The sequence below is a fragment of the Lepisosteus platostomus genome, chromosome 3, assembly GCF_059453375.1.
Source record: "Lepisosteus platostomus isolate fLepPlt1 chromosome 3, fLepPlt1.hap1, whole genome shotgun sequence".
Lineage (NCBI taxonomy): Eukaryota > Metazoa > Chordata > Actinopteri > Semionotiformes > Lepisosteidae > Lepisosteus > Lepisosteus platostomus.
This window is the reverse complement of record NC_142613.1, coordinates 78,638,036-78,662,787: the sequence shown is the minus strand read 5'-3', so window position 1 is coordinate 78,662,787 and position 24,752 is coordinate 78,638,036. Positions and strand designations below refer to the sequence as shown.

Here is a 24,752-nt window from a genome sequence, read left to right as displayed (position 1 = left end):
AATCTCAGGGTGTTAGAGGCATGTTTGGCCTTAAATGTGTACCTGCCAGACAAAGTACACCTCGTAATGGCTAGAGCATACAAGGTACAAGGGGTATTCCAGTTCACATTTACAGATAAAAGCCAGATCAGTCCATCTGTTTGGTGATTTACAAGGAAAACCATCCAATCAGCCTCATGTACATAATGTGCTATCTCAGAACCAATGCATTCCCTTCAAAACATGTTAAAAGAATAACATGATGGCAAGTTAAGTGAATTTGCTAAATGTCCACCACATGCACTTCACAAGTGGGAAAGAGTTCTGCTACTGTATCTCAAGGTTATAGACAATCTGTAATAAAATAATATTGTTTGGCCTGTGTGCGATTTCTGTACCATGGCTTTTTATTTTTATTTTTTTGCACCTACTACCAGTTTACCTGCAGTCTACAAAGCACAAATGTGGAAAAAGAGTTACCGAGAGGATTATGTTTTGGCTGTTTGTTTGGTTATGGTCACTATAAATGATAAATAGTGCAAAAGCAATAGTTATTCTATTTTATTGCTTGTTATTCATTTTTGTTTTTCATGTTGTTAATTTGCTTCTCTGGCAATAAAAACATACAGGTACAGTCGGTAACACCCTGTATGTGAGGTAATGTGGATTACAGGGATTTAAATATTTTCAATGATAATAGATCCCATAGATCACATACAGTAGCTTGATATACAGAACATGAAAGCATTGAGGCTTTGGTCACTTGGATTTTCTTATAGCTATGAGGTTATATCTTGCTCTTTGACTGAAGATGGAGTCTGTACAAACTGCAAACCTTTGAATTCTAATGGCTGACTCCGTAATTGTGATGCTAGAATTATCCAAAGTTGAGAAGAATCAGATTTTAGGACTCCTACAGTAAATGCAAGGTCATTAGTTTCTACAATTCGGCTACACTTCAAAGTATATAGTGTGAGTGGAGCCACTTGCCACTAAAGATATATCCCAGTGTTTGGGCAAGGTAGCAAAAAAACAACATCTTTCATGTCTTGCTATCTATTGGATTTAAGTCAGGGCTGGACCATTCAATGACATTCACTTTCTTCTTGTTAAGTCACATTTTTGCACTGTTTTACCTGCTTTAAGAAGCGTGTTTTCCTCTAAGATTTACCTGGATTTTGTTCCATTTTCCCTTCAGTCCTGACAAGCCACCCAGGCACATGTATGAGAAGCAGCCCCATAACACAATGTTGCCATAACTATGTTGAATGAGTCATTTGCAGTTCTGGTCTGTGCTACATGCTTTACATTTAGACCAAAACACTCAAGGTTTCTCTTGTCTGGACACAAAACATTTTGCCAAATGTCTGCAATGTCATTTAAATACTTTGTTACAAACTCTACCCTGAATTTGAGACAGGCTTCTTCAGTAATGACTTGCTTCAGCTCAGTGGAGTAACTGGTATGTTTATGACTTGGACATTTTCTCCTATCACAGCCATTGAACTCTGTAGCTCTGTAAGATTTTTCCTGCTTGCCTGCCTCAGTCTCTCAGTTTGGAGGGGCGCCCTGATCTATGCAGTGACTGGGTGGTATCATGCACTTTCCATTTCTTACAGATCGACTTCACCACGATCAAAGCTATTTTCAGCGTCTTTGATTTTGTTAGACAGCTCTCCTGATCTGTGCCTTCCTGCAGCTTTATCTTTCAGTTGTCTTGAAAGTACAATCTTTGGTTGAATCTTTGCTTGAAATTCACAGACTGATTTTTCTTTCTTTGTAGTTTTTACTGATATTTATATTCTTTCACTTTTAAAAGTGGTACATTTGAGCATTCAATTTTGATTAAAGATATTCACTTTGCAAATATGCACACATCATTTGAAATAAAAAAACAGGAATTCATTGGAAGGAGTGTATTTTCCAGGTACAATAAAAAGGTGCAAAGGTTTCCATAGCATATTGTATATGTAAGTGTCACAACAGTGTGCCGCACTATAAACTTCTGAAAAAAGCCTTTAATTCAGAGGATAACAGCTCCCAATGACTCATCTTTATAACTCTTGGTAGAAAACCACAGGACATGGACATATATTTTAAAAGGATGAAAACTGCTGAAATGGGTTTAAGAACCTTTACTTACAAATTATGTTACCACATAAAAACTGACATAAAAATAAAGTAAATAATTGATTTTAATTCTAGAGTGTTCAGATGAAAGGTAAGAAATCAAATTGGGTACAAGCGCAGTCTTAGATGTTAATAAGGGGGATATCTCTGAATTTATCTTTTAGTACAACTTCAAATATGGTTCTCTAAATACCAAAGGCAAAGTCTTTTTTTAACCACTGAAGATTTTATGATGACGTCTGACTTCACAGGGAAAGATCAATGTTACTCTCGGACTACTAATTCACCAGCTGTGAACCTTCCAAATCATGAATAAATTATTTCCTTTTAAGAACACTGTGACGTGACTAGAATACTTGATAGCAAGAAAGCAACAGCGAACGGTAATTGTTCTTTATAACTGAAGTTAACAAGGATGTACTGTATGTGACCAGAGCATAATAATCAAATTTCAATATAATTAATTGAATTCTATTGCATTTTTTTGTACTAAATGCATTGCAGTGCTCTGTTTTTACATTAAAGTGGTCACAACATGTCTGCCTAAGCTGTTCTTGGGGCATTCAAGTGTGTTCTCATAAAAATGCCTTGTTATGGTTGAAGAGATGTCCTGTCCCCAGGCTGTCTTCCTCCTCTGTATTCTCTGTCTTTGTCTGATGTCTTCTGCTAGCATTTCAAATTGTGAAGGGGAGGGTATGTTCTCAAGTAAGTTTAAAAAACTCTGACCCCCCTGCTATTTAAATGGTGCATTACCGGAGGCCTTCAACAATAACCCAGTATCCAGTGCTTCACAGCCTGTAGTGCAGTGCCCTTTCAAATGCATGATGAGGACAGATTTAGACAAATGTTTGACTTGCATGTCATAATGAAGCTCTTTCTTCATAAACAACCATTTGAGTTGATAGAACTACTGCAAGTCATAACAGAGGGACACATCCCAGCACTGAACTGTGACCATTCTGACCTGAGTAAGCTAACCTTCGACTAGACTGAGCTTTTTGTGAAATTGGATCGGCTTCTTCTTTGGCATTATTATTATTTTAATTGAAGACTATCAGCTTCACAGGATAGTGAAAAAGCCCAAAATCAAAACTGTCCTCTGAGATGTTGCAAAAATGTAAAATCTCTGTGAATGACAAAAATGTAGAAATAGTAGTGTGTTATCTCAGTACTTTATTATTTACAATGAAAATCCTGGATTTCAGATGAAAACCAGTGAAGGAGCAGTTGTCTATATTGCAGTGAATCTAGGATTTAGACATTTTAAAATCACACAGAAAATATACAACTCCAGGATTCAGTAGTTGACTCTGAGAAATTGGCACTGCAGGCAAACGCATTACCACTTCAGAGAAGAGACAGACAAAGCTGAAAATCTTCTCTTTTTGTCCTCTTGTGTTAGCTGTTGTACTGAGGCCACTCCAACCTTACTCTCCTCCTTGCCAGACTCATCACCACATGGATAGCTTACATGAGGGAATATAAACACATTTATACATGCATATAGTGTAACTGCTTTAATGCTGAATCCCATTCTATTAAAGTTTTAATTAAATAAATTTCATGGTGTGTAAAATTGTTACTTTCAATGATAGATACGGTAGGAAAGTTTGTTTACTTCATTTCTTTTTGTTTACTTTTTAAACCGACAGTTTTGTAGAAAAGAGAATTTGTATCTCCTAAAGTTGCCAAGATGTGAAAGACAAAAAAAATGGATCCTTATGTTTTTTTTTAAAAATGAAGGAGCCACCAACTGCTTGGTTTTTCAAACACCTTGAAATAGATGCAACCTTTATACTGATTGAACAATTTCCCCAAATGGAGAGAAGTAATTGATTGATTTTCATGTATTTCATGTGCTATGGTGCATGTAATATTGGTTATCTTAGAAAATGTAATTGTTTTTTGTCCATGTAAACTATTTAGCAAACTAAGCATGCTATGTTGGAGATATCAGGATTACATATCCTTTTAAATTCTGAAACTGAATTTAATCAACATTCATTTTATCTCTGCTTCCAAGAAACAGAATGGTCTTAACATCACAGGACTGGGCTCACATTGTACTACAGTAGGTTTTTCTATGACAACAACTACCAGGTCGTATTCAGAAAATTTAACTGTAGCTTTGAAACCATGGGGTGACCTTTAATTTTCATGTTTTATCACATATTTCACAGCTCTTAATATACACGGAATTAACAGTGCATGCCTAAGGCAAAGTAATTTAACCTTTTTATTTAATAAATGTCACAGATGAGACTATTTTTCCATACTAACAGGTCAGGTTTTTTATATCCAGGTATAGTAGATGTACAGTATAGCGATGGATGATGCAAGGCTGGGTTCTGTGAAATAGCTTAATAGCAATGCAAATGATTAAATACACACAGTTTGGAGAGCGGCACAATGTGCTAGTAAGGAACACTATGATCCCTGAAGTAAGTACTGACGGGTTTTATAGTCTGGGGTGGTGTAAACGGAGGACTTGCCAGCAGAGCAACCCAAAGATTAAAACTAATTAAGGAAACCTGGTAAAGTCATCAAAGTGCATGCAACTCAACATGAAAGAGATGCTTCTGGCCAACGTACGGTACATTTAGCTGCAAGAGAAGCCACATGGTTCTCTGCAGCAGGCAGGGTCAGTGCTGTCAGAGTTACCAGAATGAGCACGACCCTGTCATAGGGAACTAGACAACCGCCTAGGGCCCTGAGGCTAACAGGGGCCCCCCTCACTGTGCAACACAACACATCAGTTTTTAACTGGCACATTCACAAATTCACACATTCGAGTGGCTCCTTCTGTTGCTGCTGTGCTGATCTAGGCCATTAAAGTTTGCTAGTTATAAAGTCTCCATGAAGTTTATAACTTGAAGTTATAAACCATGAAGTCTCCATGAAGTTGTATCTCCGTAAAATGTGTGCTTCTTGTTTTTGTTTGTAAGTTATTTGTTATGTGTTCTTCAAAGCTGGTTAATAAAAGTTTTCTAGTGATATAATTCATTTATTTAATTGTTCATAAACAGTAAAATACATTTGGGATGGGAGCTGATAACAGTAGTGTCTGTGCAAATTGTGCTCTGGAGGGGCCTCTTTCCAAGATCTTGCCTAAGGCCCCCCAAAAGCTCGGGCCGGCCCTGACAACACAGGTAATGGAAGAGGTGGTAGGACCTCTGGAGGCAAAGCAAAGCAAACCACAACCAGCAATGAAGAACAGACCGGTATCGGGAACAGGAGGTGTCCAGCTCCAGTTCTGGATCTGACAAGAGGTCGGAATATTAGAGCTGCTGTCTCTTGTGATGGGATAGCATCATTTACAGTTTGTTCTATCTGTAATACAGAGTACTGATATCTTTATACAGTTCAGACAAAAAAAAACTACAGAGGTGAAGGGTTGCCTCCATATATGATATGCCTGTCCCTTATAACAGGCCAGTAGGAAGTATTTTAAATAGTAAAATGTAATTTAAACATCCTTGTAAAATGTAAAGGAAAAGTGCTGCCATTCACCATTTTAAGGTGAATGACATCTCTCTGAAGATGTATTCTTTTATACAGCTCCTGGTTATTTGGTTTGGCAATTTTTGTGCTGTTTTTAAGAGGAGGCCTAAGAGATTTTTGAGAGTTCTTACCTGCACAAGCACAAGATAAAATCCTAACTTCTCATTTTAATGTCTACATGTTTACACCCTACTGTATAGCCTGCATTTACATACTTTTCAATGTAATTTGCATAGTTTAACAAGGACTAAACAACAGCTAATCAGACAGCTGGCTCAGAAAGCCAGGATAACAGCATTCGTGACAAACTGTAAGTCACATTATGGTCGCTAGGGTTATGATTCTAGATGCAAATATGGCACTGTTTCACCAGAGTGCACTTAATACAGTATATCCAGGCATCACCGTCTGATGATCCTAGTTGTTCAGCTAAATCTGATTTCGAAGGTTGTTTTATTTCTCAAGTTAAAGGGATACTGCAGCCCCAACTTCTCAGTCTAGTTATTAAATCTCGGCCACAAAATAATTGACAGTACGGAAAAATTGAAAACTTTCTAATTAAGCACAAAATCATGAGTTTTATGAAAGGACTGTATGGTTACCATGTTGTTGCAAACCCCAGGTCTCACCAAAGGCGATAGTGAGAGTGAGTTCTTACAAATTGTGATGTGATGCGGCCGTTCCTGCTCACTAGTCACTGTAATGAATAATGTAATGTGATGTACAAGCGAATAACTGCAGCAGAAATGTTCCAACCTGATCTGCATGCAGAGTTAACAGATAAATAGTACTTGTCGGCAAAACCATCTCTAAGTAGAAAGCGATACTTCTATTGGATTGAAAGAGATGTATTCACAAGCCTGCTTGTTTACAATGTCAAAGGGCCACTTTGCCTGACGGAAGGTTTTGTTGCCTCGTTCTGAATCGCAGAATAACACGCTTCACATACCTGGAAATTTAATCAATTTTGTGATGTGAATTGGAGGTTTTACAAGTTACTGGGCTGAAAAAAAGATTACTTACTGTAGCATAATATATTTGGGTTTGATAACTTTATTTTTTACGCAAAACCTAAAATGGCAAAACTGTAGTTAAGAACTCCCATAAACCATAAACTGACATGAAATTATTCATTGTGTCATTGGGACAGTGAAGGGATTTTCTATACAACCTTTTGGTATTGTATTTTTAATATCATTCTACCCTCCTGGATCAATTAAACTAACTGATAGGGATAATCTGCATTATTTTGAATGAGATTGGATTGGATATATTAGCTGAAAGGTGTGTATTTTGTCGATCTTTTTTTTTTCTGGATTAGACCCTAATAACTGAGCATACTGTCTTGCTTTTACATTTACTGTTTGGTGCCTGAAGTCTTAATTTAAAATGAGAACAGACAAAGTTTCAGTTAAAGAAAAGCAGACAATTCTTTGAAAACTGAAAGGGTGAAGTTATCACAATCCACAGTTTGCAGAAGACCAAGACCACACAATTGTACCAGTACCAAATACCAAGAACAGAAAATTCAGACGAGAAAGGTTTTATGGACTGAGTATACCAAAATTAACCTCTATCAAAGTGATAGAACGGTAAACATGTGGAGACAATAAGGCGCAACAGAGGCTCCAACCCCACCTGTGAAGCACTGAGAAGCTGATGCCCTTACTCTGGGCTTGAATGGACACACCTCTAGAACAGGCTCACTTGCTCACTCGTCTTTCATTAAAGATGATCACTTGTCTGTACTGACGATGTTAATAAGGAAGGCACCAGCCGAATGAATTATGAAGTTTACAGAAACTTCATCTGCTTACAGAATGTAGAAGAAAATGCTTCCAATACTTTTTAGGTGGTGCTTTATCATGTAGCATCACAAAGTACCAAAACATGCAGATGATATAACTTCAATACCTGAATAAAGCCCCTAAATATTCCCCTGTGTTCGAAATTAAATAAATCATTTCACTTAATTCTTTTTAGACCACTAATGAGTCTGGATGCATTTATTTTTTTACCTCTAGAACAGCAGTATACTTATTAATCAAAGCTGAACACACTATTCCATATACAGTATTACCTAGCTAGAAAACTATAATTTTAGTTGAACTTTGTTTTAATTTCTATGCTTATATTTCCACACATTTTCTTTGAATTTGATTGCTTCCCCACATTGTCTTGATGACAAAAGTGAGGAGTCAACATTCTAATAGATTGTTTTCACATAATTCATTTTTTTAGTGTTAGTACTACCCGTTTGTTATTGTTATAAGCTAGAGAGGGATGGGCGTAAACAACAGGATTGAAGAAGATTAAAAATTTCAAGTCGTGATACCATTTTACCAATCCAAGTATTGTATATCGTAAGAACTGTACATAAAACTTGTTGGGAGAATAAAAAAAAAACAAAGTGGCAAACTTAAAAGACAATTATTCTTACCATTGACTAACGCATCATTTCTTACTAGTCACAAGTACTGTATAAGTTCTGCTCATGAGTACCTGGGCCCAGTCTTTTACAGAACCTTGGAAAAGATCTCCACTCTTCAAATGAGGCTTGAATACCAAAGAATAAACGTGGGACCTTATTTCTTATTAAAGATTCTACACAACACTAAATCATTCCCTAAATGTATCCAAAATACTGTATATGGAAAATGTCTTGCCTATTCCAAATAACATGTCACCAAATATAAAAAGCACATTATTTCTTTAGCTTTGTGGACACCACAGAAAAGATTCCCAAAAATGGGTGAAAATTGCAGTGTCCAGATGTGCAAAGCTGGAAGACTTACCCAGTAGGCTCACAGCTGTAACCGCTGCCAAACATGTTTCTACCATGTATTACACCAAGGGGGGTGAATACTTGTGTGATCAGTTATATTCTGTTTTTTATTTGTGAGTTATTAAGAAAAAGCTTTAGAGTTTTTTTTTATTCGACATTACAGAGTATTTTGTGTTAATCAGTGATAAGAAGTCCCATATAAATCTATTTTTGTTCCATGATATACAGTAAAGAAATGTGAAAAATGCCAAAGGGGGTGAATATCTTTATTGCCACTGTAAATTGCATATTCTTGCTACCTGTGTATAACGCAGGTTGTATTTCATTTGCTGCTGTATGCCTGACACAATTTAAGTCTCTTTAATCTATTCCACTGCTGTAACTGTTTGTGATTCTACCTACTGCTGTTTTGTTCCTAACCTTGTCAAGTACAGTATACTAAGTACTGTACAGTATACCAGGATCTGAATCATTGACATTATTTAAGAAGAGGGGTGGTCCTAGTATCAATTGCTGTGATACCCCGCTGGTACACTACCAGAGTCTTAGCCAACTCTTCTTTTTCTTAATCCAAGTTATTACTATTAGTGGGTAATATATACAGTACAACTTAGAAACATTCTTTGAAAACACAAAAAAACTTGTGAAGCCTTCCATTTACATTAACATGAAAAGAGTGAATGAATAGTGTGAAAAACAGACTGTGCGCAAACCATCAGGTAGAGATTCTGACTCACAAAGGTTCTTTTATTTGAGATGCTAAACCTTATTTTCTTTCTCTATTCACCACAGGATAGCTTTCCAGCTCGATTTGGAGGGATTCACTTCGTCAATCAACCCTGGTATATCCATGCTTTATATACCGTCATACGTCCCTTTCTGAAAGACAAGACAAGAAAACGGGTAAGATGAAAAAGTATCTTTTGTCCTTCTTGCCAAGGATTACAGATTGAGTAGATTTTGTTTTATGTTTTATGGCCAGAAACTCGTTCACCAAAAGGTACCATTTTTCAGTGAAGAAACAAAAGTAGGTGTGCAAAAGTAGGTGTATGAGGCAAATTGTCTTTTCGTATTTCTTGAAATCTTCTCATTTTCAAGAAACCGTTATAGTTGGCATTTTTTGCAGTCATTACTAATATGACCTTGGTGGTAATACAGAATGACTTTGGTTTTAACTTTTACAATAAGCTATGAAAAACAGTGCTAATTAAATGGGACAACAGTTATCCTTAATTCCCCTATCACTAAAACTTGAAATATATATTCCTATAAATAAATAATTTAAAAAGACATTTACACGTCTTAATAATGTGTGACAATATTACCAATTCATCATAAATAAAGCTGGCAATAAAGTATAATTAAAAGCAAATTAAACACAAGTGTCTGATAAAACAGCACATGTTGTTGCAAACAGATGGACTGAGGGCATACTTGAATGTGTGAGCTGGAACAAATAGTGCTTTCTCACTGCAGTTCACAAATCAGCTTTGTTGGTCCAGGTACAGTATATGCCTTTAACATACCTTGCAAGGTAAATACAAAGAACAGATCCGAAAAAGTGCACAAAATGTTCCTACATTTATAGCTGATAACCTCTGATTAGTAATCTTGTTTGAAAGAATGCAATGTATTGGATGTGTTGTTTTAGAAGGATGTTCTTTCTTTAAAAACATTTTAAAGCTTGCATATGATTTTTAGCCTTTAATATGTGTTCGAAGTGCAATGGTAATGGATTGAAATGTGTGATTTCAGCTCTGAGAAACAAATTAATTGGATTCTTAGCATAATCAAAGAGAAAAATGTTTTAATAAATTAGGTAGGCCTACCTCTTTAATACTAACAAATGTAGAAGAGACACCTTTAAAAATACATTGTTCACTGCTATTAGGAAACAAAAATCCTTATGTTCTAAATTTGTCAAAAAAGGGGATGTTAGAAAGATCTACAGAAAATTGATATTAACTATAGTTGATGAGAATTGTTGTCTGTCAGTCTGATAGTAAGATTAGTGTGTCAAACTGTATTACTTTGGAAATTAACAACAATACTCGACATGACCAACCACAGGATTCCATTAATTTCAGAATACTTATAACCAACTATATTATTTTATATATTTTATTACAGATATTTATGCATGGCAACAATTTAAACAGCTTGCACCAGCTTATTCACCCAGAAATCCTGCCCTCAGAATTCGGAGGGATGCTTCCTCCATATGACATGGGCACCTGGGCAAGGACACTGCTAGACCATGAGTATGATGAAGAGACCGAGTACAGTCCAGAGTCCTACAGCCTGTCTGTGAAAGACTTAGAAAAAGACCTGTCTCCAAAAGCCATGAAGAGGTCAGTAATATATCATGACTTTTGTTACATATTGATGTATGTTTTTTAACAAAAGAACGGTTGGATTTAATCTGTGTAGATATTACAATCACTGGGTTTTAAAAAATATATATTTAATTTTTTTTGTAAAATCCTGACGGATGTTAAACTTTTTCCATCTGTTTCCTTGCTATAATTGTGTGGCAAATCAGATGAAGATCAAGCACAACATTTAAAATTCCTGACACTAGTTTTTCATTTTAATTGCAGCTTGATACTTGTTTGGCTAACTTTAAACTCTCTTTAAAGAAGATACAGACAATACCCACACCAAGCACTCTTTAAAGAGAGTTTAAGAGAGAAGATACAGACAATACCCACAACAAGCACTGCATAGCATTTGTGTTAAATAAAAACCAAAACATAAACTTTTTAAACATGTTTTGGTTTTAACACACTTGCACTGAGAGCCTGCCCATGCTGATGAGGGAGTCAACTTCCTCCCATCAAATTAGTCAAAGGGGTTCTGAATTGGTGGTAGTAGTGGGATTGGTGGAGAGGCGCTTGAGAAAAGACTGTTATGAAGGAAAGTTTGAAGTTCTGTATTTATATTGTTGTAAGCAGGTGATTGGTAGGATCCCAAAACCTTAATTATAAAATCCTTTAATTGAACCTGCTACAGATAACTTGGCATCTCTAAGAGCAGATAACAAAAGGGCCTAATTAAGCGAATGAAGTATTTATCAGTGGAATTGGAACAAAACAACAGCAGAGTTGGGAAGGATTGTTCTAAGCAATGAAGTTGTTAAATGCATGCAAGAATATATCATATTAAACATATTAAAATAGTCAAATCTAGTTATATTGTCACATTTAATTAAATAATAATATAACAATACATAGGATCAAAATATTTGTTTTTGACTCCTATTGTTGGGTTTTATATTGTGCACTTTAATCAATCCAGCACAATAAAATACCAGTAAGGTATCCGGGTACTTTATCAGAACTCATATGGGTAAATATTTGGTGAATTATATCAATGAATATTTGTGGCAAAACATAATTCATTCAGACATTTTTGTATTGTCAAATCTTAGATGTCTTTAACAAACAAGCTGTTGTATCCATATTTTAAGACTTCTTTAAGTTTTTGTTTTAAGAAACTTAATTACAGAGATTAGATTATAGTCTCTGTTCCTATATTTTTGTGCATTAATTGAGTACAAATAAACTGATTTTATTTACATGGAACATGTAAAATAATGTTCCATGTATAACACGTACTGCACATAGAAAATAAACGTTTTTTATTTTAAACAAGTCTCTTGCATGCAGTGTATTTTCAGCTGCTGCACTATAGCGTGTCATTGTTTGACTTTAGTATTCAGCTCACTAGCACAAATATGACAGCAAAAAGCCTTCTGGTGTGCACAACTGTCACACCATTCTAGATCAATTGGGCTGATATGCCAGCTTTTTCATTCCTTTTAAAACACTCGAGTCAAGCTTAGGCAAGTAAAGCTCTCTTTTTAACTATCCATCCAACAACCACAGCTTTCTCGTCCTACTGAGGGTCCCTGAGACAGAAGCCTGACCCAGTAGGATTGGACTACACCCTGGACTGAATGACAGTCTATCATTCTATCGCAGGGCACACACGCGTGGACAATTTAGAGACTTTAGATGACTTTGCCAACATAATCTTTAGAAGGTGGAAGGAAAGCAGAGGAATTGGATAAAACCTACATGAACATATCGAGAACGTAACATACTTTTAAACAGGAAGAGGGAAGCCCACAATCCTAGTTATAATTGTTTTACCAATGGGGTTATAAATCAGAACCTAATATCTACTGTATACACCTACAGTATATTCATTTTTTATCCCTTTCTTAGATCATGGAAAAGGTCAATAACAAGCAGCAATTTTTAGAAAAAAATATATAGCAGGTTTGCAGGTTGACTTTTGTTCTGGCCATGGATGTGTTACAACACTTCTGATAGTGTTAGCAATATTCTAATGATTTGTCTAAGGCTTTTGATACTATGGATCATTCAATTTCTCTGAAAGAACTTTGTAGCAATATAATATGAACTCCATTGCATGGTTTTCAGACTTACAAAACCTTATATAGGCAGTAAAACCTGATGGATTTGTTTCACGTCTCCCTGTTACTGGCAGAGTCCCTCAGAGTCCAATCTTTTGCCCTGCTTTTTCTCCATCAATATTAATATTATTACTCAGCCATTAGTCATTAGCCTGCATATCAAACCCAACGCCAATGATATAATTTAATAATCTATCATCTGTGTCCAATTTGCAGCATAGTTTCAAAAACATTCAGCAGACTTCTCTGAACATTGACTGCTAAACTCTGCTAAAATTAAATGTAAGCCATTTGATTAAATTAATTTCAGCTGCTACCTTAATAACCAAGATATAACTTTTAATTTAACTGAAAATAAGTTTTATACATGTCAAGACTCATAAATATCTAGGCTTCTGTGTGGATAATGCTTTAACCCTCACTACTCAAAATCGAGACTTATTTTTCTTTATCACAATAATTCTTAACATACATGTTCATCCAGGAATACACTACTTTAGATATCCTTACTCTCGTTTTTTGGAATATAGTGACATTTATAAATACTAAATACTAATTTATAAATAATAAATACTAATACTGCTTTTGAGAAATCTGATATATTACATCTGCCATAAGATCAATATTCTTTGATTAGATGGCTCTCACTGCATACTGGATACATGTTTCCACTGGTTTAAATGAATTTATAGATCATTAATTGGAAAAACGCCTTCCTGTCTTAAATAAAACATTGCAGATCTTTGCACCATTCTAGAATATAAAATCTAGCATTTTTATCAAGTTGAGCTTTACAGTTGCAACTACTGCATTTTGGGTGCACGTCCTTCCAGTTTGTTGCTGAGAGTGTCTGGAGCAATCTGCAGATACAGTACAATATCCATCTTCACTTAGGAGTGTGTTTGTATGAATGTAGTATGTTGTAGTATGATCAGTATGATTTTCTGCCTGGTACTGTATACACATCTTGGCTAGGCCACTAAGAGCATGTTCTCAACTAACTTATCTGTCTTATTAAAAGATTATTATTTCGATTTGTAAAGGTTTATTTGATTTTCTAAACTTTATAGTCACTTTTGTGATGATTGATTTAGCTGAATACTAATTGGTATTTAATGAGCAGTGAAAGCTACAAACAATGCCTGATTTTAGGCTTTTAAAGTGTTCTGACCTCACTTACCACCAAGGCTGAACACATGAGCTTGGTGGGCAAGATTTAACCCACAAGCTCTTTGTCTGACACTCCAGCTTGAGATTGTATTGTCAGGTGTGAACAGATATGTCATGAAGTTTAACAATTGGTGAGCATCCCAAGTTACATTTTGCTGTTGACACTTGTAACTATTGTACATTTCCATAGATGTGTTGTATAACATCATACTATGCCAGTTTCATGCTGAAAGGCATGAATAAGGCAGGAGGATTATTTTTTATTATGTATTCTATTGTTTTGTTAATGGACATGTATTCATCATCTTGACAACATAAATATTGTAATTTGCTAAATTAATTCTGGATAATCTTAATCTTTTATGGAACTGAAATGTATAAGTGGAAAGTGGAAAAATGGAAAGATGTCACAAAAAATTAACTAATGGTATAATTCTCACTATTAAATGCCTAACTGTAGAAGACAACAACCTCACCACTTCAGAAGGAAAAAAAAACTACAAAGAGAAGCTAGTGATTATTTTTGGTTCCATATATTACAGGTTCTGTAATTAGAAATAAAAAAAGATTTGCTTCCGTCTTAAAAGATTTTATGAACTTGTTATTTTCAAAGCTGGGCTTGATCAAATCTTTATTGCCAGGTCCGTCTGTTCCTGGTGATGTTTTATAGGTTTTTTGGTGGGAAATTCACTGCTGTTGTTGGATTGATGAGAGCGAGGATGGTTATATGTTGTTTATTCTATCTGTTCTTTTTTAGAAAGTTAGAAAACAAATAAGAATTGCCCCACAAAAACAAACTAAGCATCAATGAAACTGAAATGTTAGAACTTTTCTCCCTTTTTATGTTGTTTGTGGTGCTGTTTTATTTGGTATCTTTTTATTTTTTCACATTTTCTTATATGTCATATATATTTAAAATGCGAAAACATATACAAACATAAAAATTCTACTTGATATGTTTGTCACTGAAAACAGTATGAAGACTAGCAAATGTTTAATCTAGAAAAAAATGTTATGCTTCTTAACAGTTATTACTCAGAATATTTTTATTCAATTTATCAGAAGACCATCAACATGCCTTCTTAGTGAGAGGTGGGCATTAGAATATTGGAATAGCTTTCGACATAAAAATAAAATGAAAGGCCTGGCAAAAGTTATTTTTTAACTGAAGCATCTGTTCTTAAAGTGCTGCCTCTGATTATCTGGGCTGCATATCCAAACAATGCTGGAAGTGAAGCTGGTGTGAAAAACCCATCCATCCATTTTCCCACCGCTTCATCCAGTTCAGGGAGAGCTGGAACCTGTCTCAGCAGGCAACAGGAGCAAGACAAGTTGCATTCTGAACTGGACGCCTGTCTATTGCAGGGCAGACATACAGACAGACACAAACACACTCACACCTAGGAGCCATTTTCCCAGGAGCCAATTAACTTACCAGTATGTTTTGGGACTGTGGGAGGACACCCACAGAAACTCTATGCAGAGAGTAACCCCAGGTCTGGAATTGAACCCAGAGCCCCAGCGCTGTGAGGCAGCAATGCACATTTTATAATGTATTTACCATGCGATTTTTACTTTACTCTTATTCACTGAGGGCACCAAAGACCTACGCTAGTATGCATTGATCAAAATTGGTTGTTGACCTCACTTCTGAGGTCACTCTAAACCCCACATCTATATGCATAATGGTCTGTGAAGGTGTTATTTACATGGCCTTGCCACAAACTTTACTTGTGCGGTTTTGATATTAATCTTGGCCAGAAGTATCCACCCACATAATGATTCATAACAAAATCATCTGAGATTTTTTTTTAATTTAATGTAATCCACTGCCTAGTTTCTAACATTTGGATCCAATTTACTTTTTAGACTTACTCCAAACCAAAGCAATAAATGCTAATATTCATCATTCATCACTTAGTACAGTGGTTGGGTTAAAAAATAACTGCTTTGTGAGGATAAGACTTAATATATAAACTGTCCTATCATTTCAACTACAGTTTATGTTAATGAAAAATTTATTAGATTATATGAATTGGGATATGAACAGAATTTTATTGGCAGCAAAAACAAAAAATGTTCAATTGCACAGTTCAAGTATGGATCCTGTAACTGACCTTTGTATATGAAACACAAATTGAGTTGGTTCTCAAACTACAAGGTAAGAGATGTTAGTAGTAAACTAAAGGCAAATAGTAAACTGTCTGTTTACATTTTTAACTATAAGAACTGTTTTGCATAGGAGTTTTCTAGAACTGAAGGGTTCTTAATATTTATGAGATTTTGAATACATTATGAGGAGCTAAGATGTATCAAACTTCAAAAGATCATTTAATCCCCTTTCTGTCTTTGATAAAAACATTGATGTTTGAGCACATAAAAACACTGCCTTATAAATGTTGACAATCATTTATGTATTCTTCCAGATCCCAGTCTGTTGTGGAGCCCGGAGTGCTGAAACGACCTGATAAAGAGAAAAGCGAGGAAGACAACATGCAGCCACTGCTCTCACTGGACTAAGGGATTTCCAGTCCCTTTAGTTCCAGAAAATATTTGTGTTTCCCTAGACACCAGGGATAGTACATGGGATGCTCCCAAAAAAGGCAAGGATGGAAGAAGTTTCAGAACAGAAAACCATGAACCAGGTTTTTCACTCTTAATAGCGGCTGCTCTAATAAACGTTAACAGAAGACGAGGTTTAATCTGGAGCAGGAGACACTTGAGCCGAAGATGAATGAAGAATTAAAAAAATATTGTTAAGTGCCAATTCAAACTTGTAAATACACTTCAGTTCCACACTTTAAAGTACTGAGTCACTGTAGCAGGAATATCTGTACAGACCGAGATGCGTATTCTGTATGTATTTGTTGTGAAATATTTTGTGACAAACTGTTGGTCGAAGGAAGAACGCACGTAGGAAATTTGGTCACGTCAGTGTTCAACTGATCCAAATGACAAGTGCAACTCAGGATTTAAAAAAAATCATTTAAAAAAGAAGGTGGACAAGTACTTTAAGAAAGCTGCCTTGTGAATAGAAAATGGAGCTTCTGATTCCATCACATTGGAACCCAGTGAACCCAGTCATTTCTCAACTTGGTATTACCTATCCACAGTCAGAATTGCTTAAGGGTATCAATGCCACTAGAACATTTGTGGTAAAAAATAAATACATTCAGGTATCTGTTTCATTAAGCAGGAATCCCTTTAAGATTTAAGCCATATTATCTTTCAGATAGGGGAGGTATCTTAATCTTTCAAATGATACCAATTTTGAAAAAACAAATTCTTTTCCAATTCTAATAATAAAAGGCAATACAAATACCACATCAAAAATCTAGCACGTACTGTATGTGACAGTATGTTTTCGTCTTTCTGCTGTGTCACTTAAAGTAAAAACATGCAATCAGAAATGTTAATCATAGAGCACTGCAGTATTAAACATACAAATACATTTTCAAACAACTAAACCTTTTACGAACGTTCTTTCATGATAGACTTAAGACGTTAGGTTACATATCTGTTGAAAAAGTTATTTGAAGATACTTCAAATAATTAGTGTTAGAACTACACCTAGTTTTGTGAAAACTATCGCTTACAAAATAATACATTTTTACAGTATTATCCTATGCATAGTGACCAGTAAATACATTAATATGATATCTTTTTGTTTTTTGAAAGTTTTTATTTTACATTTAGCTTCCATGGTTTTCAAATTTGAATTGAATTTTAAATGGTCGCTCCTTTTGTTCCAGACTCAACAACAGGTTTATGAATTGGCTATTTTCTGCTACTTCTCCTTGATAAATTCAAAGTTATTTTTCTGCATCCTAATTTTTATCATATACAAGCCATCGAGAGTGGATATCCTTTTTCGTTCTTCAAATTACCAAAGACTTTTTGGTTTTTTTGTTGGAAAATAAAGGCTTGGCTTGACATGGTAGTATGAAGATGTTTTTAGAAAACTTAATTTATTAGGTGTAACAGAACTGTGGGCTTCACATACTGACAGACTGCTTTCAGCATCCCAATAAGGGATATTCTTTATTCCATGGCTTGTGGCAGCCGCACCCTCTTATATTCAATATTCTCCCAACATGAAATCCTGCAGGACTGTGTTCATGTTCAGTGTGACTCAAATACCTAAATGGTGCACAGAAATACACACCATTGACTTTATCTCAAGAGATAAGGAAGTGACCAACATCCCTTATTTTGACAGTGACCATTTAATCTAGAAAACTTCTGAACAGAAAAGTGCACTACAAAGTAGATGGAAAATTACTTGAAGACCAATTTAAAAATATTTTCTCATGGCAAGTTTTATGATATTTAAATAATAAATTAAACTATTGTGTTAAGTGGGAGTTTGTAATAAACAAAGAGATTGGCTTAAAGAAATGCCATGCTTTATTCTCGCTAAGCATCGAGCAAGAGCGCTGCTTTTCAGTCGTTTTTTTTTGTCTGGTGTGGCTTAACACAAATTATGACCTCCTGTATCTCGCTATTGGGCATTGATGCTAAGCTGCCAGTTATTGAACACTGGCTCTCTAATGACTGCCTTGAACACTGGAAAAAAGTAAATTGTTCTTGAAAGTGTAAAGTTTGAGTGGGACTTATCTCTGACTAATTGATAGTTGAATTTTTGGATTAAGATATAAAGAAAACTTCTAGATACTTGGATGAGAAAGGGTGCTAGGTTGTAGTGTCAGTGTTATATAGTATTTTTGACAGTCCTTCCGTATTAATAAAGGGGTGTTGATCAATGAAAAACAGAACGTATTAAGAACAGTGAAGAAACAATTAAGTATTAAGAGCAGCGAAGTTAAAGTCTGTTGAAGATGGTGGCAAGTCTTCCTGTGGACGTCTTGGGCAAGTCTTTTTGTTTATGATAGTGCACACGCTCAGAGTATTTCTTGCACAGGTTTAGTCTATTATTCTGAGAAAATTGTTCAAAGAGCTTAACGTTTGTGTTTTGTGCCATCAAAGACTTACCAAGACAATTCTTTGTTGTTTTGTGCTTCTTTTAAAATGATTATACTATTTAAGGGGATACTACTAATTGGGAATACAACTTTTAAAATCAGATTATTGAAGATATTTACCTGTATTACTTTTTGTTCTGTTCATGATGGCCTACAGATTGATTTTGAGTGGAAGTTTTAAAGATTTTAAAATGTGGTATGCATTTCAAATTCCTGCAGCATGTAGTTCACAACCTGGTAACGTGCATTAAAAGTACATAAGTGTGGCATACCGTATTGGATGATTTTCTGTTTAAGCAAAATCCATTCATCTTTACCAAAGCAGTTATGTTTATTAAAAGAAAAAAAAAACAGATCATTGTATTTAATTCCATTTATAGGATTCCTTGACTAGTTTTCTTACTATCCACAAAAAGCAAACTCATACATGTTGGATGATTTTATGTACAATTACTACTAATTAGACTGTTAATTTGTCTTTTTCATACAATTATTGTATGTTTGAAAGGCCAAATATAACCAGTCTTAAAAGGTATAGTCAGTTTAAAAAACAGCACATGGTAAGTACTGTATACAGAACAGAGCATTGCCTGTGTGAAACCTGCATAGAGCTCCACAGAGTGAATCAGCTGTATATTACAATGAATGTGTGTGGGATGTTATACTGTATGTGTAAGGCTCATTATAGAGGGCCTGCTGCTTTACATGGCTAAGTTAAATCAAACAAACAACAAAAAATAAATATTGACACTTTTGATCCTTGTCCATTTTGTTTTTTTCTGTCACGTCTCTTGAGGATGATGCTGGAACCATCCTCAGCTACTTTCTGTAGATTTTCTATAGTGTCCGAGTCCGCGTCTGGGTCCTGGGCTGTAATCTGTCTCGCAATCCTTCCTTTTTCCAAAATTGTCTGAGTTCTCTAACTGGGTCTTTTTAAAACCCTCTTAACAATGGCTCATGACTCATTTTCACGGGGGGGGGGGAATATCTCTCTGATGTCTGGGATGGGGGCAGAGTTAATTGTTTGAGGCTCATTGAGAAACTAGCTATAGCCAGATGGCAGGGAATAACAATGCACTGAGTATTTGCACCCTATTCCAGAGCTCCCATTCCCAGTCACAGGTCTGGTCAGACCTCTCTTGTGATACCACAGGTCACCTCTAAACTGTGTGGTAAAAATGAGTGTCAGATCAGTGTCAATCACCTGAGATAGTACAGCAACAGACCCCCTCTCGGATGCAACGGTCTGTAATAAGAAACACAGCTCAAAATCCAATACCCTCTGGGTCCTTACAGATGACTTCCTTCAGGTTAGTAAAGTCCTTTGCAGATTCCAATTGACCACTGTGGGATGAACCTCCTATACTAACCAACCAGACCTAAAAAAGACTCTCACCTGTGTTTTTGTCATGGGTACCAGCCAGTTTCAGTTGTCAACCAGGGATCTCTATGAGCAGAGGAATATCCAAAGCAGCTTTTCACTGGATTAGTGTATAAGGCAGCCTCCTCTAAGGAGTATGGATTGACAGTGTACTAGGTGAGAGTCCCAGTCCTCACTGAAGATTACCGGCTGTCAAGGTACTGTATGTGGAGGCGTACGACAGGTGAGGACGTACAGTAACAGTAATGCCTGGCAGTGAATTGCTTTCTTCAATGATGTCCCGGTCCAGAATTTTCTGCACTTCCTGGCAGACCTCTTTGCGCTGGGCCTCGGGAATGGGGTATGGGGGTACCCTCACAATGGCTCCAGGTGGTGTCTTGATGTCATGTTTAACGAGGTTCGTGCACCTCGGTATGGTTGGTGAACACAACAGCATTCTGCTGTAGAAGACCAATAGCTGCCTGGTCTTCCGTCAGAGAGAGATTGGGGGAAAAAGAAATGGGTGTTTCAACTAGAAGAGCATAGGAACAGAAGTGTGAGGAGGTCCCATCTTCAAAGGAAGAATCTCACCAAGGTTTCAAATAGGTCCTTCTGTGTACGGTTGGGGTGATATATTTTTTAAGTCACCAGACCCACCTGTCCGCGGATTTCTTAGGGGCCTTGCCAGTGAGCATAGAGTTTACACCCCGTGGTGGGTAAGAGGAACATAAGTCTATCCCATGGGTGAAAGGTCCAAAGATGTGCTCGCTGATCGTGCAGTAGCCATGTCACTCTCTCCTGTGCTCTCTTTTGATGTTCTTCTATTAGGGTTTTAGGCAAGTAAGATGTTCATGAAACATACGGGCGGAGTGGTGGCACTGTGGCTAAGGATCTGTGCCTGTTGCTGGAAGGTTGCTGGTTAGTATCCCACAGCAGGCAGAGGAAAGCTACTCCATTGGGCCCCTGAGCAAGGCCCTTAACCCCGGCTGACCCTGCGCTCTGACCCCAAGCTTTCTCCCTGCCTGTGTGTCTCAGGGAGAGCAAGCTGGGGTACTTGAAAAGACCAATTCCTGATGCACGAAATTGTACAGTATATGGCCAATAAAGTGATCTCACGTAGTCGAACAAATTGCTATTGTCAAGGATCTGAGTTTCACACCCTGGGCAAATGTTCAAGGTCAAATTCTTCCACGAGGGGGGTACCTTTAAAGAGACGACAGCACCGAAGATTTTTGGCACGCCCTCTCTTTAAAGCCCTGGCCAAATACAAAGACATTACGTAAAGTTATAATTCAAACTGCATTAAAAACTACACATCCCAGTTAACATGGTGGTGCTTGTGATCATTGCGTTTAACCAACAAAACAGGACGAAAAATCAGTCACATGACTTTGGGGCTGAGTTTCGAAAGCTTAACCTATCAGCAACAAAGCGAAATCTACACGATAGGCTACCTCAAACTGTCAGTTACATGACTGTGTATGTTGCTTAAGCCACCTCTATTTGAGAGAAGTTGGTCCCAACCTTTTTGTTCATTCTGAGTGACTTTCTTCAACATTTGCTTCAGGGTCCAGTCGATTCTTTCCACTAAGCCATCAGTTTGCTGGTGATACACCAATACATTTCCTCATAAATTTGATATTGAGAAGGTCAGCAGCTTCCTTCCTGAGGCGTGAGGTAAACAGGGTCCCCTGGTTGGTGAGGATCTTTAGGGGAAGCCCCGACTCAAGTGAACTGACTCACCTGTTCCTTTGCTATCACACTGCTGACCGACTGACGAAAGGATATAGCCCTGGGGTAGCATGTGGCATTCTCTACCATCACTAATATCTACTCATGCCCTCTCAGTGTTTTAGGAAGTGGGCCTATGAGATCTTTAGCAATGCATAAAAACGATTCTCTTTATTATTGGCAATGGATGTCATGGAGTGTACAGGCTGGGTTTAGAGCAGTATAACTCGCAGTCAGGACTAACAGAAATGCCTGACATCAGCTTAGACCCCTGGTGAGAAGGACCTCATTAATACTCTGTGTCAGGTTTTGTTGACACCTAAATGCCCCCCTAATAAATATGAGTGGGTGAGTTTTAAAATGAAGTGTCAATGCTTTTGTGGTACGAGAAGCCTCTCTCTATTCTTGCCATTCAGCTGGTAGAGCAGTTCATCTTTAACAATAAAGGAATGGGGTAGTCTTTTGTGTCCCTTGACAACTGTTCCATTGATTTCCACGACCTGGGAATGAGTGTAAGATGAGTGTCATGGGAAGTCAATGTGGTGTCATGGGAAGTGAGCAGTTTTGAGTCCCATCTTCCAGGTGTCGAAGGGGTTAGAATATGGATCCTTTGCTCTTGAAGTTTTAGATCTGGATAGGGAAAAACTCTCAGGGTACATGCTTTTTGTATCGTCAGCCCTGTCAGCCTTTTTCCTATCCTTTTCCTGACTGCACAGATCCCGTTTTTGGGTTGAGATGACCCAAATTCTTTGTGTTTTTATGCCCTCTAGTGGTGACCAAACTTGATGTGGTTAAAGATGAGATGGCAAGATTGAACATCGAAATTCTGGGAATTAGTGAACTAAGATTGACCGGAATGGGTCACTTCACATCAGAAAGTCATCAGATATTTTACTGTGGACAAAAATCCTGCAGAAGACATGGAGCAGACCTGAGAGTAAATAAAAGGGTTTCAAAAACAGTGCTTGGTCTCACCCCAAGAAATGATCTCAATACGACTTCAAGGTAAACCAATCAACATTACAGTGATACATGGTTAAGCTCCAACTACAGATGCTGAAGAGAAGAAAGTTGAACAGTTTTATGGGGGTCTGCAGCAACTTCTGGATATAACATCAATAAAAGATATCATTTTCATCATAAGTGACTCGAATGCTAAAGTTGCCTGTCAAATAAACTATTGGAATAACTGACAAGTTTGGACTTGGTGTACGAAATGAAGGGGGTCATAGACTAGTAGAACCATGCCAAGATAATTCATTGGTCATAGCAAATACCCTCTTTCAACAGCCTAAGAGAAGACTCATTGATATCACCAGATGGTCAATGCCGAAATCAGATTGTCTACAGTATATACTATGCAGACAAAGATGGAAGAGCTGTATAAAATCAGCAAAAACAAGACCTGGAGCTGACTGTGGTTCGGACCATCAGCTTCTTATCACAAAGTTTAGAATCAAATTAAATAAAACAGGAAAAGCCATTAGTACATATGAGCTCAACAATATTCCACATGAATACCCAGTGGAGGTGAAGTACAGATTTAAGGGATTAGATCTGGTAGATAGAGTGCCTGAAGAACTATGCACAGAAGTTCATGATATTGCTCAGGAGGTGGCCATGAAAATATTCCAAATAGAAAAAAGATTAAGATTAAGCAAAATGGCTGCTGAGGCTTTACAAGTGGCCAAGTTAAAAAGAAGAGTAAAAGGCAACGGAGCTAGGGAAAAATATGCCAAACTGAATGCAGAGTTCCAGAGAATTCAGAGAAGCAGTTGTTGACAGACAGGTCTGGCATGCTAATGTCCATGATGGCACGAAGAGTCGGACTCGAATAAACGACAAAACACACAGTGGTGACCAGTGGAGCTTTGGCTTTGTGGATCTCCGCTGTGCCAAAAGTGCAACACAGCCCTTGACACCAGGTGCCTCCACATCCATTTTTATTCAGTCTGTGACACTGTCCCTTGGTATGATTAGCATTTGATAAAACTGATGAAATATATAGTTTTTGCAAAGGGAAGATATGTTACTTTTTACTGCTTTGTTGGTTTGCTTTTCAGATGAATTTTTTGCTCAAACTTGTAATTAGGTTTTTCTTATAGGGGAAAATTAAGAAAGTTTAAGAAAGACGAAATGGTGAAAATCTTTTCCTGAATAAAATAACGAAGTCCACACCTGCCACCTCACTTTTATTCACTGCATATGGCATCACAAAGCCAGACAAGCAGCTTTCAGTTATAAAAAAATACATGCAATGGATGGCAAATAATGGATTTTAGAAAGTCTCTCAAGCAATCAATTGTGCTGTGCATTTGCGATTCCCGTTCTCTTCTGGACTGTGTCTGTCTCTATTATTTGGTTCCTGCTCATGTTTTCTTGTCTTTTATTTTGAGAGGAATGGATTATTGTCCTAAAGTTTTTTGGTCTTGGCAATGCTCTGTCATGAATGTGACATTCAAGTGACAGGTACAATTAGTTTTTATTATTCTTTAATCTTGTTCTGTGGCTTCAATGCTTAATTTATTTGCTTAATGTATTTAAGGTACTTTAATGTTTGTAGAAGTTCATTTCTTCTTTCTTCAATTTGCAAGCACACAATACGGGACCTCAGATTTAATTTATTTGACTGCATTAAACTATGTCTTGGAATCTCATGCTGCCAATAAAGCA

At 36.7% G+C, this 24,752-nt stretch overlaps 1 protein-coding gene across 1 annotated transcript in view; it reads left to right on the top strand.

The window, feature by feature from the left end:
- Positions 1-19,743, top strand: part of clvs2 (clavesin 2) — a 42,605-nt gene extending 22,862 nt beyond the window's left edge. The window contains exons 3-5 of the mRNA XM_088626947.1: positions 9,188-9,298; positions 10,526-10,746; positions 16,433-19,743. Coding sequence (XP_088483073.1) covers positions 9,188-9,298; positions 10,526-10,746; positions 16,433-16,526 — 426 coding nt within the window. The 3' untranslated portion in view covers positions 16,527-19,743. The remainder of the gene's footprint in view (positions 1-9,187; positions 9,299-10,525; positions 10,747-16,432) is intronic.
- The last annotated feature ends 5,009 nt before the right edge of the window (positions 19,744-24,752 follow it).